Source organism: Lolium rigidum, chromosome 6 (genome assembly GCF_022539505.1).
Source record: "Lolium rigidum isolate FL_2022 chromosome 6, APGP_CSIRO_Lrig_0.1, whole genome shotgun sequence".
In the NCBI taxonomy this organism is placed as follows: domain Eukaryota; kingdom Viridiplantae; phylum Streptophyta; class Magnoliopsida; order Poales; family Poaceae; genus Lolium; species Lolium rigidum.
The window spans coordinates 35,516,960-35,537,111 of record NC_061513.1 but is presented as its reverse complement, the minus strand read 5'-3'; the positions used below and the strand labels follow the sequence as shown (position 1 = coordinate 35,537,111).

Sequence of the window (20,152 nt, the reverse complement as noted above, 5' to 3'; positions counted from 1 at the left end):
TGTGTTTATGAATTATGACATTGTTCTTTATTCTTTCTTGGTTCATCGGTAATGGCATGCATGGCTGAGATATTTCTTTGTTTTATCTGTGAAAATTCCCCTTATTTGACCTTGTTCTATTTCACCTTGTTGCCTCCAAGGGTGTCTCGGTTGGTTGAGGCCAAGGGGACCTGCTGCAAGAGGCAAATGTTCACCTATAGCAGCTTTTGCGCTTTTGGCCTCCATGAACAGAGAGGAACTAATAGTGAAGAACTAAATAGCTGGTGCAATCAATGATTTTGTGGTTGGTACATGATTTTTTTTCTTTGCTTCGGACAGCAAGACGGTGGTGCGGTGGTGCTTGCCCTACGGGACACCGTCCTGCTTGTCCTTGATGTCCTTCAAAGATGCCAGCACCAGTGCTGGCGCAACTCTACCCTCTATCAACAGAGCTCTCGTGATGAAGAACTTGAGCATTTTCTGCGTATTCTCTGCAATATCACAGGTAAACGACATCGTCTGTGGAGTTCATGTCCTCCAGCATGGTCATAAAATCAGTACTACCTAATGTTTAGTTTTTTTCTGTATCAGTTTGATGCTCCAAGTACATTAGAAGTTCCAAGAAATAATCCACTATATTCTGATGCTTTTAAAATGGTCAAAAGATATCCTGCTAATTTGAAAATAACAAGCTGCAGCAGTCATTTCTTATCTAGTTTGGTGGAGATATATCCACGGGATATGATTGTATTTGTTTTTTCGTTGCGTAACGTGAGTGTGGGTGTTACTTTATGGTGCTGAAATTATTATCATCCCGTCAAATATCTCCATGCATTTGAATTTGTAATTTTGTATTGTGAATACAGTAGGAGAAAAGGTCATTTGATGTTAGTGCTCCTCCAACTGTGGGAAAAAAGCAGCAGGGAAAGCTTTCTCCCGAGATCAAGTAGGATCACAAACACAATCATGGGAAGGAGTCAACACTAAACCTTGCAGCAGCTATTGCTACTTATGGGACTGGTGATGGGAGCACAATAGTTGTTTCTTGCTCTGAAGGTACAGGGCTGTGTACTTTTTTTAGGATTGTTTCCTTTTTAAATAGTTACTCATTAACCTGACCTGGTTAATATAGTATCCTTTAATATCACGCATCTTGCACAGATTTAACGGTCCACAAACATGTGCCATTACTGTGTCATTAAACATGTGTTGAAATTCTTTTTTTCTTTTGCATTTATATTTTAACTTTTATTTCAGCATTCATTATTTCACCATGTTCCATAATTTCACATACTATGCAGTTGGAGTCTTTTTTCCTATCGTGACTAAGATCTATTGCTGCAATACCATACACTTGTATAATGTTTAGTAAACTAGTAAGATTTGATGAGAATTGCTGCACCATGTTTCATTCAGATATGGAAGAAATTATACTCTTCACTGTTACACGCTGACTGACGGGTGCATGGTGAGGTGACCCATCTATGATTGGCCTGGGTCTCTAAGGTTCATGTAGTGGGACTGAGATTCGGATTTTATGGGGACTAGTAGGCTTTGGTGTAACATAGAATCACGACAGAAAATTTCCGTAGTTCATAGAACTGGATCAGTAAAACTGATCCAAACACTTACTGTAGTCTTGGAGCGATTTGGCTTTTCCTAGTTAAGTCGTCGGTAAGATCTGGTTTTAAGACCTGCTTGCTCAAGGGAACATGCATTTGTTATTTATGCAACACATGTACACTAGGAGTGTGCTATTTCCTGATGCAGTTGTATCCCAAGAATTGATTCTGTAACACCAGGACCTTATTCCAGGATAGAAGCTTTATTATATATTAAGATTTAATTTTTGAACTATTTGCAGCAACTGATATCAAAATTTGGCATGAAAACAAGGGAAAGGATACAAGCTCGTGCTACTCATGGGACTCATGATGGGATCCCATTAGTGATTTCTTGCTCTGAAGGTACGGGGCTGTGTAATTTCTTAGGATTGTTTCCTTTTTAAATAGTTACTCATGAACCTGACCTACATAAAATAGTGTCTTTTGATGCCATGGTGCTTGTCAACTGTTACCCTGTTGCCCCTATAGGTGCTATGTCATTTTATCGCTAATACTGAGAATTCACATTTGTATATAGATTTTAGTGATGACAGTAGAAGTATGTCTGCTAATCTTTTACTTTTTTCAAATAATTTATATTTTGTCTCTTTTCAGGAGTTAGTGATCTCTGTTTTTTCAGTGAAGTGTCATGTTGACGAGGATCTAGAAACCTTGAAAGTTTTCGCAATCCTGCTGCATGATCCAAAATGTTGTGATTGCCTCAACAATCACTTGGGCATCTCCCGAGATGGTAAAGTTCTGGCTGTAACAAGTTGACGACTATCTCAAATGGTAATATTTTATTTACATTGCTTTGTGATTTGCATCTTTGGTGTTTGCTAGATCTTGCAAAATGCTTAGTTTATTCTTCCAAAATTAAGCTTAAACCTCCAGGCCTCTGAGATACTTAGGTTAGTAATGCATACAATGGTATATGTGTACTGGTCAAGTTGTCAACCCTTGGCACACTGTAGTAGTGATATATAGATATGCGATATGTTTGCTGATATACTTCGTGTCTCATCATCACCCTCTTTGCTCATGTATGCTAATAAATGACTTGGGTTTGGATTCGATTTACCCGGTTTGAATTTTGGATGCACTAGTGCCTGATGCACATGTTTCATTACTCAGTTTGAGTTATGAATCATAGGTTATACTGATTGCAGGACCGAAGAGGAGGCATGCTATGGTTACCCCTGCCCCTGAGAAGGGTGAACCAGGCCATCTACCTTTTCATCGCCGGTGCTATGTGCCTTCAGTACCATCAAGAGTCAGGTTCTCATGGATGCACTTCTGATTGCCTTGCTGATAATTTTATCAACACCTCATCCAACAGATACACCATAAGCTCTACCTCTCTTGTCTTGTCTGTCATGTGTGAATGAAAATGAATGCGCATGTATACGCTAATAAATAACTTGGTTGTTGCAGCTGCTCCGGGCGCCTATGAATGGCGATGGATGTTAAACAAAATAGCAGGCTACCTTGAGCCCCCTTGTGGAGCTAGAGCTATGCAGGACGGAGGGAGCCATTGCTGCCAGATCCTGGCCGTACGTGCTTTATTAGTTTATTTTTTCAAGTGATGTCATAGCCGGTTAGATACTTATGAGTTGTGAGCTCAAGGTCCAATAATTTAATTCAACTGATTTGTTACCATTTTATCTGAACAAGTAATTTGACTTGCTCTACATGTCACATAGGTTATTCACATACATGGAATTGTTTGCTCCCGCAGATTGGCAGCACGGAATGGGAATTGGCTGGCTGGAAACAATTGGTCCTCGTGTTTTCTAAATGGATACCTGTATCAAAACATGACTAAATGGGTAAAGTGAAGGTATATTTCTCTGTCTATAATTCGAAGCTTGTAGTGATTCAACCCCAATGGTGATATTTTAGACGAAGCATGTTGAATCCTGATTTCAGTATCTATGTCTCTTGGCAGATAACATGCTGATCATGACAATGGCGAGTGAAAAGCGAGAGATGAGATGGATCGCCGGGACCGTTGAGTGATGAAAGGTGCGAGGAACGTCATGGTGCATCCGAGCTCCCTGCTGTGGATTTATTTGGCACATACATAGAGGAATGTCAGCGTTGTTCGTTGAAGTTGGGTGGTTGTCTAGTTTGCCTGTTGGATGGAGACACAGCTGAGCGGTTCGTTTTACCACTGCAAGCTGAGATATATTTTGAATTGTTTTGGTTGAGACAAACCGACTTGGTTGGCAGCATGTATCCACTGTTTACTCTTGTGAAGATTATCTCCATTTGCTGCAAAGTGTAAAAGAGAATCCTGGTTTGTAGAAGAATTTGTGTGTGAATATTTGGTGGATGGTTTAAAATTTCTTGTTTAGTATATATATTTAAGTTTAGCGTGCACTATTACTTACTGCATGTCAACAGTAAACTTTTTTCCTCTATGTATGTGCCAAACAATTCCACAGCGTTGGTAAAGAGTACTAGTACAAGAGAAGAGGATGTCAGGCAAATTAAAAAAAAGGATAACTGGTGTGTTACTACTAGAGTAGTGAACCTGCCATGAGAGCACTTTGTAATCAAAACTATGTACTGTAGTAACAATGTAATAGTGCATCTGGAAAAAGAGCACAAGAGAAGAGTATGTCAGGCCTAGCTTAGAATCCATTTATGGCCTCTGTTTTCATAATCCTTGTGGTTTTAGTTCAAATTTGAGAGAGAATTATAAAACCCACTAAGAGGAAAGAATTATAAAACCGGGGGAATTTATTTTTCACAGCTCCGATCAGGCATAATAAGAATTAAAATTGTGGATATTAGTTCTGGCGCAACGTGTTGGCTATTCTTCGAGCTGCATGATTGCAACAGAGAGGAAAGGTTAATTGAGCTCCACAGGTGCCGATAAGACGGAGCTAGTTCCTAGAAAATTGAGTCATCTTAATCACAGGGCTCCATATGAGTTCTGGCACAGCGCGCAAGCTATTCTTCTAGTCTGCATGATTACAACGAGGAGGAATTGTTAATTGAGCTCCACGGGAACCTAGAAGACCAAGCCTTAATTACCATACTCTGTAGTCTCAAAAAATGGAGCCTTAATTACAGGGCATCGCGGACGTTTTGTTTCATGAGAGCTCCTTGCCACATCAGCGATCCAGGTGACCGACTCATCTCCACCGTCCACCGTTTCTTCCATCCTGTAGCAAGGAGAGAGAGATTCAGAACTAGCTCATCCCCATCGTCTTCTTCTCTCAACCCCGCTTGCACAGTAGCTCTATAAGTACAAGCTTATTGTCAAACACCGCGTGTGGATTGCGCGTGTGACTATGACTTAGACTTTGACTCTTGCTCGGAGAGGAGAGGAGAGGAGAGTCACGCTGCGAGCGACCGCTGTTGTCGGAGATGGTGATGGCCATGCCCGTCCGGCTCGCCCTCAGGTGCTGCCACAAGCTGGCCACCGTCGCGGTCGACGCCTCGGAGCTTTGCTCCTTCGAGTACCGCGGCGCCGTCCCCGAGGACTCTTTCCTCACCGTGCGCGGCGGCGGCGGGTTTCCGTACCTCACGTCGTGCAAGGTTGACATCTGCGCAGTCTGCGTCATGGTGGAGGCCACGTCAACCTCAGAGGAGGAGCTCGTCAAGCTCAGTTCGTTCCTGCGGAAGTTCATGTCCACGAAACAGCTCCACTTGTGCTCCAACCTCATGGGCTCATGCTTCGTGCGGCTGCCAGCGTTCCCGATCCTCCGGCACCTCCAACTGCATGGACGCGTGCCACACGACCACGACCACGACCCCGCCGCCGCCGCCGCCGAGATGAGCAGAATCCTCTCGCAGGCCCCGAACTTGGAGACATTGTCCCTGTTTTTTGAAGTAAAGCGTCGCCACCGCGAATTGTACGACGACTACTGCTACTTCAAGCGCACCGACGCGGATCTCCTGGACGCGCACCATCTCCACTACAACCAATACGAGACCCTTGACGTGCCCGTGGCAAGTGTGCTTGTGCCCGCGTGCCTGGGGAGCCGGGTGAGGAAGATCAATCTGCTGCATTACCAAGGGGGCAGGGCGCAGAGGACGGGCGGCGGCGCGGGCGGCGCATCGGCCGGAACGGAGGGAGGAGGGGTCGTGACCTTGGAGGGCGGTGGAGGCGCGAGGCCGATGCGGCTGATTGCCTTTGTCGGCACCTTGGCCGGCGCGGCGCCCCTCGGCCCGACCGCCTTCGTCTTCATCCTGCCGCCCCCCTTCTTGGCAGCCGGCGGGGCTTCGGCCGGCGAAGCTGCGCCCGCTGCAGGTGCTTCGAAGAATTGCTTCGGGATCCTCTTCCTCTTCGACGGGATGGTGGCGGAGATCATGGCCGAGACGATGCCGGCGGTCGGCGGACCTCCGACGGGGACATCAACCACCGCGGCCGAAGGAGGTGTACCGCCGGCGGTAGGCGGCTCTTGCGGACGGTCCATGGCGGCGGGATCCGGCTGGGAAGGGCGGGGCGGAGGAGATCGGGCAGCGGCGTCGGCGGTTGGCTTCAGCGAAACCCTTCGCGCGTAGTGGAGTGGACGATACCGGTTTCGCCCACTATCCCCGCTCCCACCCCGCACAAGTAGGGGGCGAAGTCCCGCCCCGTAATCGAAAACAGGAAAAATCGGACCGGGGGCCATTTTTACGGGGCGTGCTAGACGGCCGGGTAGAGCCGAAACCCGTATTCTGGCGGTTATTATACGGGTTTGCCCCTTTTAAGGGGTCTGTTAGAATGCTCTAATCGGGCTACCGGTCAACAACAACAAAAACAAAATTGACGGGCTGACCAGCATATGTTAAATATAAAATTGTTATTAATTGGCACAAGTCGTGTTCGAATTTCTATTTGGACAATGTCTCTCTCTACTTTGGCAGAACTTTTTTTTTACTCCCTTTGATGGTTGGATGGAGGAGTGGCTATTATCGACGCTATTGCAGTTGTGTGGGTGAGTCCTTATGATCGCATGGAGGGTATGGTATATGCGAAATGAAGTCAAGCATGATAAGCTATTGATGTCCACAGAAGGATCCAGGCATTTTATCTGCGACTATATAAAGTCCTTAGAGAACATTCGAAATTTATCTACTGGGGAGATTGTGAAGCGTAAGCAAGCTGCTGTTGCCTAACCAGAGGATGATCTGAAGCCACGAGCTATACCACATGTGCATGAGGCCTGGGTCAAACCTATTGATGGCTTAATCAAGCTAATGTAGATGGTGCATACCTAGCCAAGACCGATGCTGCAGGAGCTGGAATGATAGTGAGGCGTGGCGATGGATCAATCATCTTCTCGGCATGCAGAGCCCTTCCTTTTTTGCTTTTCGGCGCTAGTGGCGGAGCTTAGTGCGTGCTTGGAAGGAATTACTACTGCACTGGAACTAATCCAGGGGAGAATCGTCGTTGAAACTGATTGCTTGGAGCTGGTGTCAATGGCAACAAACACAGAGAGGGATAACTCTTTCTTGGGGCATTTAGTGGTAGACTTGCGGACGCCTTCTTATGTCCCCTCGTGTTGTAACTCTTACTAAGATCCCTAGAGGACAGATCCCTCGAGGACAAAATAGTGCAAGTCATGAGCTTGCTAGGTTTGGTATGATAGAGGATAGATCTGAAGTTTGGGTAGTATCGGCTCCCGAGCCCTTGCTGAGTCGGGATTGTAATGATACTATTCCTTGATTAATACAATCCGTTTACCCCGCAAAAAAACCCAGCAATGTACTATTAACAATTTCTGGCATATCTCATCCTTCCAAAAATTTGGTAATATCACCACACTTTTTTTCCAGGCGATCCACACGGATCGATTTTCATTACCTAGGGATAACGAAAATAGGAGTATCAAGCCTCAAAGGGCTAGTTTTGTCAGCACAACAAAGGAAACAGAGTTCTTTTTGTTGGACTAACAGAAAAAAAATCTACCTTCATTTTATACATTTCCTTGTTTCCATCCAAAAAAATCGAGCTTTGTCCTTTGTGGCACAAACAAGAGTGGCTACAAAAATGTGGTCCTTGCAGCTTCAGCCTACTATACCCATCTGCTATGTTATGCCTCCAATGGGATTGCGTTTATGGATTATGAGCTATCTGGTGCTGCATTTAGAACCAGGAACTGAATGCCACCTGTGCTCCATGTCACATGATTGATCCTTGATGGCATCTGGTGGCTGATTCCCAACAAGACAACATTTTTTCTGCTGGATGTTTTCCTGGCTAAGGATAGGTTAACAAGATACCAGAAGTTTGGACATTACTTTACCTAAAACATGCGTCCATAAGAAGAATCATGTGAAATATTTATTTGAAGTATCAGTATATATATCTGCCAATTTGTGCGAATGTATTAACGTTGAGGTCTTGTAACTCTGCAGAGTTCATCTATCCAGCAAATTGGGTTGGAGATCAGACAATACTATACAATCAAGTGAGGAAAGCAGAACAGCAGAGATCACTAGACCCTCCACCATTATCAAATGGGAGGTTATCTCGGCCTCAGAATACCAGTGGACCTGTGGCAGCTTTTGGTCCTCCAGGATCCAATGGGGAGCTTAATGTTAGTGTCATTGTGTCACCTGTCCCACAAGACTTCTCGTAAGTACACTTGTATGACACTTGCAGTTTTCTTTATGGAATGACCATTATAAGTTGTATCCCAAACAAAATCTTTCAAACTTGCTTTAACAGTACTACATATGAGTTGATGTGTAAAATGTGATCATACAGTTTGTGTCACATTAAAATTTTACTACCCCACTGAAAATTCTTAGGGAGTTAAGTGCATGCTGTCCTTTGTTTGAATTTTTTTTGGCCAAATTATCAGCCTACTGTGTCATTTAAAGAGGCATTGAACTGTTTGAAACAGGATCGAGTCTTTTGGTGGTCCGAAAGACGTCGGGGAAGTGGTGCTCAGAAGGATCGCAAGGACAAAGCGAAATCCGGATATCAGAGCTACTCTTATCGATGCTTCTTTGAGAGAAGATGCCGAGACCAATGTCAAGTACTACAAGTTAGAGTTCTGTGTTGAAAGCCCTTCGTTTCGAAGACACAATGTCGCCGTGTGCTGCGTGAGGGATGGCAGGCTGTACACCCTGAATGCCCAGGCACCGGAGTCGGCCTGGAAGGCTGTTCAGAAAGAGTTCTTTGCGATGGCGGATTCCTTCAGTCTAGTGATCGATGTTTGATCTTGTAAATACACAGTTTTGTATCCCTGACAGTTGAGCCTTTTATCCATTAGCCTGGAACTTGCCTTGGTTCACAGGTGGGCACTTAGACGAGATGTAAATGTAACATAAATGCTTGTCAAAACAGAGCATCATACATGGATTTAATGGATCACGTATACATGCTCGAACCGTGGTTGTAATGTTTGATTTTAAAAATATTTTCAAAACCACCTAACTGATATGAAATTTTAGGTTCAAATTATTATCAATTCGATAAAATGATCGAAAATGTGAAATGAAATATACGGAAAATAAAACTGAGGAAATTTTTAAATGTACGGGATACGATCTCTAACCACAACTCCGCACTGATTTTTAAATGTCACTCCGACATTCGCGGGTACCACCGGTTGGCCTTCCGGTGATATAGCTTCAATTGTGAAGTGGTCTTTTTTGGTCAACTTCTTTGCTGGGCCTCGTTTCTCTATCTTATCTTCAGAGGCCTAAGAGAATACATATAGAATTGCATTAATGCCTCTATACTAATGCCTCAATACATTTGTACATATAGAATTCCATTAATGCCTCGTCATGACCGGAGCCGTCGGCTTCTCCATGACCGGAGCCGCGGGCTTCTCCATCACCGGAGTCGCGGTCTTCTCGGTCGGCTTCTGTACCATCGCGGATTATGTCCGCGAACATGTCTTCCTGTTCCAAGTCTCGTTCGAATGGATCCATTGTTTCTGCAAAAGAATTAAATCGATAAGTACATGTTCTAACCCTAACCCTAATCAAACACAAACCAAACCCTAACTTTTCACATTTACTTTTATTTGGTAAATAACAAGAAGAGAGTTGATAACTTAGGAGATAAAAAATTCACAAAATATTCTAAATAAAATTAAGTTTGGGATCGGTAACTTTTCACATGTACCCATTGATAAATAACATGAAGAGGGTTCACATCTTGTCGGCTAAAACATTTCCAGAAATATTCTAAATTTAATTATCTTTTGGGGTTTGTAACTTTTCACATTTACCCATTGAAAAATAACCTCGGGCAGAGGGTTGATAGTCCTTATTTCTCATTTTAGGTCCTTCTCTCATTCTCTGAGTTCCTTCTTATTTTTGTTTCTATTTCTCCTTCCCTTAGTGTTCAGCCATTTGTTCTCAGTTTATTCATCTTTAATTTCTTCATTCCAGCCTTCAACTCTCTCCTCTCAATCTTTTATTTCCTTTTTCAGTCTCTCACTTAAATTTTCTCATTCTTTCTCCAGTTATTTATTCTCAGTTTTATTTGCTTGTTTTTTCACATATCAAAATTCAGTGAAGCCCGAAGCTCACCGATCCCTTGAACTGCAGTGACGGCAACCCGGAGAAGCTGGAGAAGCAGAACGGTTGGATGTGAACAGGAACATAGCAGTGAAATAGTGAGAACAGTCTAGTCTTGAAGTTTTCTTGAACTTTAATTTCTTTTGTATGCTGAGCAGTCTAGCCTTGAAGTTCTCTTGAATTTACTTCTTGTGTATGACGATTATTGTTGTTGGTATCATATATCTCTGCTGGTCTATCTTGTTGTAGAATCAGCTATCTTTTTCTCTTCAAAATTAGCCATAGAGTGCGGTTCTGCATATTAGTAGTAACTGTTTCTAAAGAATGGTTATAATGCTTGTGCAAGTTCTCTTATTTTTTTCAGTTTACTTCAGTGTTGGTCTTATTTGCCTATTCAACCTTCTCTAGTGGCCACTCCTACTAGCTTCATTTGCATACATGGTGTGGCCACTCAGTTATTATATCATGTTGATTCACGTATATCTCATGTATCTTGGTCACATCTTATTCTTTTCTTATTGAATTATCTCAGCCAGTCACATCTTATATGCTTAAGTAAGTCCTATTCTGTTCTGCCGTGTTATTGAATTTTCTCATTTATACTGACAAAATTAATCTGAAGTAGCGAGAAATTAATTTCCTCAACTATGTCAAACTGCAGAAACATAGTACTACCCTAATTTTTGTTCATTGCCATTGTTACCATCGAAGAGGCTGTAGTAGCTATTTTTAGGACTGCGGAAACATCAATGTTTGTCACGATACTAGTTGCTAGGATTAGAACTAGTGGAATTGTTCACAGCGAACTGGCTTCCACTGTTTGGCATTGTTCGCATTGGTTGAGTAATTTTGTCGCTGCTAGGATTAGAACTAGTGGAATTATTCGTAGTGAACTGGCTTCCACTGTTTGGCATATTCCGGGATGAATCCAACATCAATGTTTTCTTCAGTTTTGCTGTCCCTGTATTCTATATTTAAACTTGCAGTTGTTGGTTATTAAACTTATTATCCTTCTTTTCATCCTGCATTTTATCAATATCTTCGTTTAATATTTTTCTGAATTTCTTCAGTTTTGCATTTCTCAATTTTGCTAACACTTCGCCATTTTAGGTGCAGTTAAAAAAGGCATATGAGGGCGAGAGCTACAGATATCTACACATATATCTACTTTCTTGATCACTTCAGAAGCCGATTGTTGCGATTCCTTCATCTATTGACAAAATGCAATTCGGCTCAAGTCAGATTTCCCATCTATTAAATCCTTTCATTATTCCGTCCCTCTTCATTAATTCATCCCGAACACAGTTAGCCGAATTGCATTTTCAGCTAGAGGACGGTTAGACAATCCCTCTACATAAAGTCTTCTATCTAGAATCTTCTTTTTAGGGGTAAAACCACAAAGCTTGACGCTCCTGACCTTCTCCTTCTCATTGAATTGGAGATCCATGTTTCAATCTGCATATGTTCACACAACTTTCCGTTTCCTCTGTCAATAAGCATTTCTTCGAGAACAATCGCATTCTCGACGAAGAACTTGATCAGTTTGATGCCAAAACAGTTTGAATCCTCTAACCGGAATTGCAAGCTGACTTTCTTCAGGGACATCTGTAAGCATTCAAACAAGCGTCGACTTAAGCCTGGAATTCCTAGAACTTCATTAATCTCGGCATCATCCACATCTCCTTCCAGGAAAATCGTCGTGGGCTCTGCACTGCAACGGTTGATGAGATCGAGGGACTTGTCGCAGTCACATTCAAATTTCTGTTGCAGGTACTTGTTTACATACTGATACTGTCTTGATGCGGCATGGTGCGCCGCGGTGAGGTTGAGCCGGAGGTAACAGAGCACTGGGGAGCAGCGAAGCAGGTTCGCGATCGCCACCGCCGCGGTTTTGCCTTTGGACCTGTGCATTCCTTGCAGCTGGAGGCACTCGAGGTTGGAGAACACGGGCAGGAGCTCGATGCGCCTCTCCTCGCTGAGGACGGCGATGTCCTCCAAGTTGTTCACCCTCAGCTTCAACTCTTTGACGCTGCTGAAGCTATGGAGGAATCCCCAGAAGGTCGTGGGTTTGCGGTATGGATCCTTGTTGACACACCGGTAGCGGTAGGCGCACGGGAAGAAATGCAGGTCCACCCGTGTCAAGTCCGGTGGCGGCGGACTCAGCAAGAACTGTCGTAGAAGCCCCTTGTATAAGAAGCGCCGCAGCCTCGGCGCGTGGATCTCGATGACGATGCTGGTCTCGCTGGCTTCGTCTCCGCGGTAAATGCTTCGATCCTTCTTTGTCCAGTTGCACCTGTCCAGCATGAGCACGGTGGCCGCCGGACATCGGAGTGCAGCTTCTGTCGCGTCGTCCGCTGGCACGATAAGGACCGCCTCAAGGTGAACGGTGGCAAGGTTTGGTGCGGAGTCCATGAGGCTCTGGAGGGCATTGAGGTGCACGGCACTGCGCCGAAGCCGCAGGCTCGAAAGCCGCGGGAACACGGCGGCCTGCGGAACGATGTCGTCGCAGTAGACGAGATCGAGCACACGGAGAGTCTCCCAAGGCAGGGAGCTGAGGCTGAGCGTGTACACTCCTGTAAAATTCGACGTGGTCTCGTTATCCTGGTCGTCGTCATAGGCGCCGGGACGGGTGAACGAGCATTCGCCGGCCAGCCGGAGCTCCTCGACGCGGCGCGCCGCTCGGTGCGAGAGCAACCTGGCAATCGCGCGGTGGTCCTGCGACAGTGACCCGTTGCTGTCACAGTTGAAGAACTTTTCGGCCCAACGGCGGCCAAGCTCGAACACTACGAGCAGGCTGAGCCTCGTGACGTGGTCGCTGTCGGCGGCGGCGTCGAGCGCCCTCTCGGTCGTGGAGAGGAAGGCGTCGCGCCGGGAGAAGAAGACGGCCTCCAGGTCCTTGCGTTCCTGACCCCAGGTGTCGCCGACTACGCGGTCGTAGTCCTCGAGTTGCGTCTCGATGTTTACGGCCCCTGAGGAGAGCAGGAGCGGCGAGCGCCAGCGCCGCGAGAGCGCTCTCGTGGAGGCGACCTCCTTAGCTGGGGCGAAGTGGAGGATGCGCCGGAGAAGCTCGTCGGGGAGGTCGGACAGACGGTCGTCGCCCGCCATCGTTCACGTCGGTAATGTGATTTCGATCTCGATGGGATGGGATCGGATCCGTCAAGGAGATGAGTAGTTTAGGTACGTCGAGTTGTTTTTTTTTTTTTGAGATGGATTCATGGAGGTACGTCGAGTTTGTTGCTACGAAATTATAATCGGGCTCTCGGTCAACAACGACAAAAAATAGACGGGCTGACCGGCACATTCCTCTGTTCCTAGATATAAATAGTTTTATGAGAAAAATTCTAGAATATAAGATGTATTGCTTTGCTCCACTTGTATGAAGAATATTTTTCGAGATTTAATTAGATTTCCTTATCTTATACAATATTTTATAAATGAACGAGGTAATATATGACGTTCCGGTTTATAGGTTTCCTTATCTTATACAATATTTAGAGAAAAAATTACAATGTTTTTAGGGATTTGATTAGGCTTCTCGTCCTCGTGCGCCACCGCCAATCCGTCGAGAAACTCTCCGCGCAGTCGGAGAGGATGGCGTTCCTGGGTCGTAGTTGTCATGGTCATTACAAATATATTTTGTTTGTATCACAAATTTTGTTTGTATCACAATCCCTGAATCCATGTGCATTACAAATATATTTTTCAGTTAGCGAATAACCACATTTGTTAGTCTTTAATTTGAAGTCACGGTGCCCATTTGAAAAAAGTCAGTCAAAGAATTACTATAACATCTATGACTAGGTAGCTTATTAGTCACGTTTAGATGTGTCCAGGTAGTAGAAGACAACAACGTTGCGGCTGTTGTCAACATGAACCCAACAAGTTCGTCACAGATGCTAGCACACTAAGATGGCTCAGCGAAAGAATAGGAAAGTGACCATGGCTATCTATATGACACCACACCCGAAGATTCAGGTTAGGGATGCTCATTCTTTGTCATTCTTATTGTTCATTCTTGTCATTTCATTTGATTTATCTCCAGACTATAGTTATTATTTCTTCATTTTCTTAGTGTGAGTCTCTTATTATGTCCCCAGTTTCATTCCCAGTCTTATTTCTTCACCTTCTCTCAGTTATTCATTTTGTTATTCTTATTCAGTCATTTCTACATTTCTTCATTATAAGTCCCTCATAATTTTCTATGTCATTGGTATATGTTTAATAGTTTTAATAGTCCTTATTTCTCATTTTAGGTTCTTCTCTCAATCTTTGTCCTCAGTCTCTCTGTTTAGGTCCTTCTCTCATTCTCTCGAATTCCTTCTTATTTTTCTTTCTATTTCTCCTTCCCTTAGTGTTCAGCCATTTGTTCTCAGTTTATTCATCTTTAATTTCTTCATTCCACTCTCTCTTCTCAATCTTTTATTTCTTTTTTCAGTCTCTCACTTAAATTTTCTCATTCTTTCTCCAGTTATTTATCCTCAGTTTTATTTGCTCGTTTTTCACATATCAAAATTCAGTGAAGCCCAGAGCTCACCGATCCCTTGAGTGCAGTGACGGCAACCCGGAGAAGCTGGAGAAGCAGAACGGTTGGATGTGAACAGGAACATAGCAGTGAAATAGTGAGAACAGTCTAGTCTTGAAGTTTTCTTGAACTTTAATTTCTTTTGTATGCTGAGCAGTCAAGCCTTGAAGTTCTCTTGAAATTACTTCTTCTGTATGACGATTATTGTTGTTGGTATCATATATCTCTGCTGGTTTATCTTGTTGTAGAATCAGCTACCCTTTTCTTCTTCAAAATTAGCCATAGAGTGCAGATTCGGTTCTGCATATTAGTAGTAACTGTTTCTAAAGAATGGTTGTAATGTATGTTTGTGCAAGTTATCTTATTTTTTTCAGTTTACTTCAGTGTTGGTCTTATTTGCCTATTCAACCTTCTCTAGTGGCCACTGCTACTAGCTTCATTTGTATACATGGTGTGACCACTCAGTTATTATATCATGTTGATTCACGTATATCTCATGTATATTGGTCACATCTTATTATTTTCTTATTGAATTATCTCAGTCAGTCACATCTTATATGCTTAATTAAGTCCTATTCTGTTCTACGTGTTATTGAATTTTCTCTATCTTTAATCTTTTCTTCTCTCAATAACTAAGTTCGAATTTTCTCATTTATACTTACAAAATTAATCTGAAGTAGCGAGAAATTAATTTCATCAACTATGTCAAACTGCAGAAACATAGTACTACCCTAATTTTTGTTCATTGCCATTGTTACCATCGAAGAGGTGTAGTAGCTATTTTTAGGACTGCGGAAACATCAATGTTTGTCACGATACTAGTTGCTAGGATTAGAACTAGTGGAATTGTTGGCAGCGAACTGGCTTCCACTGTTTGGCATTGTTCGCATCGGTTGAGTAATTTTGTCGCTGCTAGGATTAGAACTAGTGGAATTATTCGTAGTGAACTGGCTTCCACTGTTTGGCATATTCCGGGATGAATCCAACATCAATGCTTTCTTCAGTTTTGATGTCCCTGTAGTCTATATTTAAACTTGCAGTTGTTGGTTATTAAACTTATTATCCTTCTTAATATCCTGCATTTTATCAATATATTTGTTTAATATTTTTCTGAATTTCTTCAGTTTTGTATTTCTCAATTTTGCTAACACTTCACCATTTTTAGGGGATAGCTACATATATCTACACATATACTCCCTCCGTTCCTTTCTATAGTGCCTATAGATTTTTGGCATTTGTTTCACAATATAAGGTTGTAGCTTGACTTTTTTCAATTACTCCCTCCACCGGTCAACTCCCACATGACATGCATGAAAAAAATCCATACAAAATAGATCACTTCGAAGCCGATTTATTGTTGTGATTCCTTCATTTACTGACAAAATGCAATTCGGCTCAAGTCAGATTTCCCATCTATCAAATCTTTTCATTAGTCCGTCCCTGTTCATTAATTCATCCCGAACACAGTTAGCCGAATTGCATTTTCAGCTAGAGGACGGTTAGACAATCCCTATATAAAGTCTTCTGTCTAGAATCCTCTTTTTAGGGGTAAAACCACAAAGCTTGACGCTCCTGACCTTCTCCTTCTCATTGAATTGGAGATCCATGTTTCAATCTGCATATGTTCACACAACTTTCCGTTTCCTCTGTCAATAAGCATTTCTTTGAGAACAATCGCATTCTCGACGAAGAACTTGATCAGTTTGATGCCAAAACAGTTTGAATCCTCTAACCGGAATTGCAAGCTGACTTTCTTCAGGGACGTCTGTAAGCATTCAAACAAGCGTCGACTTAAGCCTGGAATTCCTAGAATTTCATTAATCTCGGCATCATCCACATCACCTTCCGGGCAAATCGTCGTCGGCTCTACACTGCAACGGTTGATGAGATCGAGGGACTTGTCCCGGTCAGATTCAAATTTCTGTTGCAGGTACTCGTTTACATACTGATACTGTCTTGATGCGGCATGGTGCGCCGTGGTGAGGTTGAGCCGGAGGTAACGGAGCACTGGGGAGCAGCGAAGCAGATTCGCGATCGCCACCGCCGCGGTTTTGCCTTTGGACCTGTGCATTCCTTGCAGCTGGAGGCACTCGAGGTTGGAGAACACGGCCAGGAGCTCGATGCGCCTTGCCTCGCTGACGACGGCGATGTCCTCCAAGTTGTTGACCCTCAGCTTCAACTCCTTGACGCTGCTGAAGCTCTGGAGGAATCCCCCGAAGGTCATGGGTTTGCGGTATGGATCCTTGTTGACACACCGGTAGCGGTAGGCGCACGGGAAGAAATGCAGGTCCACCCGTGTCAAGTTCGGTGGCCGCGGACTCAGCGAGAACTGTCGTATAAGCCCCTTGTATAAGAAGCGCCGCAGCCTCGGCGCGTGGATCTCGATGACGATGGTGGTCTCGCTGGCTTCGTCTCCGCAGTAAATTCCTCGATCCTTGTTTGTCCAGTTGCACCTGTCCAGCATGAGCACGGTGGCCGCCGGACATCGGAGTACAACTTTTGTCGCGCCGTCCGCTGGCACGATAAGGACTGCCTCAAGGTGGACGGTGGCAAGGTTTGGTGCGGAGTCCATGAGGCTCTGGAGGGCATTGAGGTGCACGGCACTGCGCCGAAGCCGCAGGCTCGAAAGCCGCGGGAACACGGCGGCCTGCGGAACGATGTCGTCGCAGTAGACGAGATCGAGCACACGGAGAGTCTCCCAAGGCAGGGAGCTGAGGCTGAGCGTGTACACTCCTGTAAAATTCGACGTGGTCTCGTTATCCTGGTCGTCGTCATAGGCGCCGGGACGGGTGAACGAGCATTCGCCGGCCAGCCGGAGCTCCTCGACGCGGCGCGCCGCTCGGTGCGAGAGCAACCTGGCAATCGCGCGGTGGTCCTGCGACAGTGACCCGTTGCTGTCACAGTTGAAGAACTTTTCGGCCCAACGGCGGCCAAGCTCGAACACTACGAGCAGGCTGAGCCTCGTGACGTGGTCGCTGTCGGCGGCGGCGTCGAGCGCCCTCTCGGTCGTGGAGAGGAAGGCGTCGCGCCGGGAGAAGAAGACGGCCTCCAGGTCCTTGCGTTCCTGACCCCAGGTGTCGCCGACTACGCGGTCGTAGTCCTCGAGTTGCGTCTCGATGTTTACGGCCCCTGAGGAGAGCAGGAGCGGCGAGCGCCAGCGCCGCGAGAGCGCTCTCGTGGAGGCGACCTCCTTAGCTGGGGCGAAGTGGAGGATGCGCCGGAGAAGCTCGTCGGGGAGGTCGGACAGACGGTCGTCGCCCGCCATCGTTCACGTCGGTAATGTGATTTCGATCTCGATGGGATGGGATCGGATCCGTCAAGGAGATGAGTAGTTTAGGTACGTCGAGTTGTTTTTTTTTTTTGAGATGGATTCATGGAGGTACGTCGAGTTTGTTGCTACGAAATTATAATCGGGCTCTCGGTCAACAACGACAAAAAATAGACGGGCTGACCGGCACATTCCTCTGTTCCTAGATATAAATAGTTTTATGAGAAAAATTCTAGAATATAAGATGTATTGCTTTGCTCCACTTGTATGAAGAATATTTTTCGAGATTTAATTAGATTTCCTTATCTTATACAATATTTTATAAATGAACGAGGTAATATATGACGTTCCGGTTTATAGGTTTCCTTATCTTATACAATATTTAGAGAAAAAATTACAATCTTAACTATTAAATTGCAATGCGTTGTTCGTACGTGTACGTCCTCATCGTCCCGCGATAGATTGCCTCGGCTTCCTTCCGCGCGTGGGCCAACTGGCAGGCCCAACAATATCACATTAAACGGTTTTTCCGTGAACCGGTGAACGTTGCTTCTTCGACCAGGATCTACAGCCGTAAAAAGAAACTACTCGACCTCGAAGCCGTCGGAAGGACGCGATGGCGATCGCGCTTGGCAGCCATGAGCCATGGACAGGTGAGGCGACGTCCGGTCCAGATATTGGAGACGCAGCATGGAGGACACGGCCGGCCGGCCGGAGGCCAAGCTGGGGCCTGCCGGAGTCGGGACTGGGGCTAGCCGACGGAGAAGGCCGGCAGGACAACACGTGACGTAGTGCTTGCCGAAGGTCAAGCGGTGGTGGGGGATATGAGCTAGCTGTGCATGACGTAGGTGGAGGAACTGAGCGAGGGGAGAGGGGAGGCTGCAGTGAAGGTGCTGGGTGCGGGGTTGCGCGGTCGTCAGGTCGTCATGAAGGGCTTCGTCCTGAAGTTGTACCTGAATCATATCCTCTTCCAAAAGCAACCACTGCGGTGCAGTTTGCTTCAGTATTTATACAGCTTCACTTGGACATTAGTAGATGATAGGTGTACAGCCGGTACAAAGGACATGATAAGAAGTTAAATACTTCATCTTGCAAAAACACGATTCAGGTAACCAAATGCCTGCGTCTAGAATTCTCCTTAGTTTGAAAAAATACTTTCAAAAAGAGCATCAAAATGAAATAAATGATGGAAAATGTTTTGGGAATTTTCAAAAGATGTAAATTTCATCAATTAGACGGTTCATACACGCAACGGTGCTGGTGGTGAGATTAAAAACCGGCCGAGGCCATCGATGGAAAGGAAACATGCGACCGAGTACCTTTCTAAAGTCGGAGGACTATGGCAAGCCAATGAAAAAGACCCCAGTACCTCCACAAGGCAGGGTTCATGGCGAAGGGAAAGATGATCACATGCCCGTGATGAGGAAAAAGATGGTGACAAAGATAGCCGCAGCATCGCGCGGGCACACGGCTAGTGTTTTTAGGGATTTGATTAGGCTTCTCGTCCTCGTGCGCCACCGCCAATCCGTCGAGAAACTCTCCGCGCAGTCGGAGAGGATGGCGTTCCTGGGTCGTAGTTGTCATGGTCAGCTATGTCATACCATCATCGCCATGCGGTACACAAAATCCAGTGTCGTCGAGTAGACCGAGTTGCATGTAACACGTATCATGCTCCATGCGACGATATTCTTCATGTTCAGCCGAGCAGCTCCGCTGTCATTGCCCTACTCGTGCTCGTGTTGTGTCTTTTACGTTGCCACGCTCCCAGTTGGACGTAGCACGAGCTGTCCACAAACTTCATGGCATTGTAGGAGCCAACACTAACTACAAGGAGCAGCGCCGCATCAGGGACGAACCGCCAATGCTAACGTATGCACAGGTCGTGCCCTCAACACACTTGCGGTAGCCATGAATCCATCACGCTCTACCTCGGCGTTGCAGGTGGGACCATCCAAAACATCTTCTTTTTTTGCGGGGGCATCTAAAACATCTTCGTCATTGTGTTCCTGGCGGTGCCCGCGCATGTCATCAAGTGGCCTTGGATGAAGCCACACAAGGTGGCCTACACCGACAGGGAGGACACCATGATCACTCACCACTATTTTTTCTTCGTAATCCTAACTCCTGCAACTTTACACTGCAAGTCCGCAAGGTGGCGATATCAATTGTGGAAAGAATAGGAATGGTTTGATTGCGAGAGAATAACATGCAAATGGGTGTTGTTCAAACAAATCGATGGGCTCATGCTTCATGTGACTGCCAGCATTCCCGATCATCCGCCATCTCCAGCTGCATGGA

General features: G+C 45.2%; 1 protein-coding gene across 1 annotated transcript; it reads left to right on the top strand.

Moving 5' to 3' along the window:
- The first annotated feature begins 4,961 nt into the window (after nt 1–4,961).
- Nucleotides 4,962–8,810, top strand: LOC124662449 (psbP domain-containing protein 7, chloroplastic-like). The gene is made up of 4 exons (XM_047200287.1): nt 4,962–5,324; nt 5,433–5,582; nt 7,865–8,160; nt 8,432–8,810. Exons 1-4 carry the CDS (start codon nt 4,962–4,964, stop codon nt 8,748–8,750), a joined length of 1,128 nt encoding a protein of 375 aa, XP_047056243.1. The 3' UTR covers nt 8,751–8,810.
- The last annotated feature ends 11,342 nt before the right edge of the window (nt 8,811–20,152 follow it).

Excerpts from the sequence above, each read along its gene's own strand:
- LOC124662449 (XM_047200287.1), top strand. The coding sequence starts at position 4,962 with ATGGTGATGGCCATGCCCGTCCGGCTCGCCCTCAGGTGCTGCCACAAG. Across the intron at positions 5,325-5,432 it reads ACCTCCAACTGCATGGACGC|CGTCGCCACCGCGAATTGTA; the intron begins GTGCCACACGAC and ends TTTGAAGTAAAG. Across the intron at positions 5,583-7,864 it reads CCGCGTGCCTGGGGAGCCGG|ATTTATTTGAAGTATCAGTA; the intron begins GTGAGGAAGATC and ends ATCATGTGAAAT.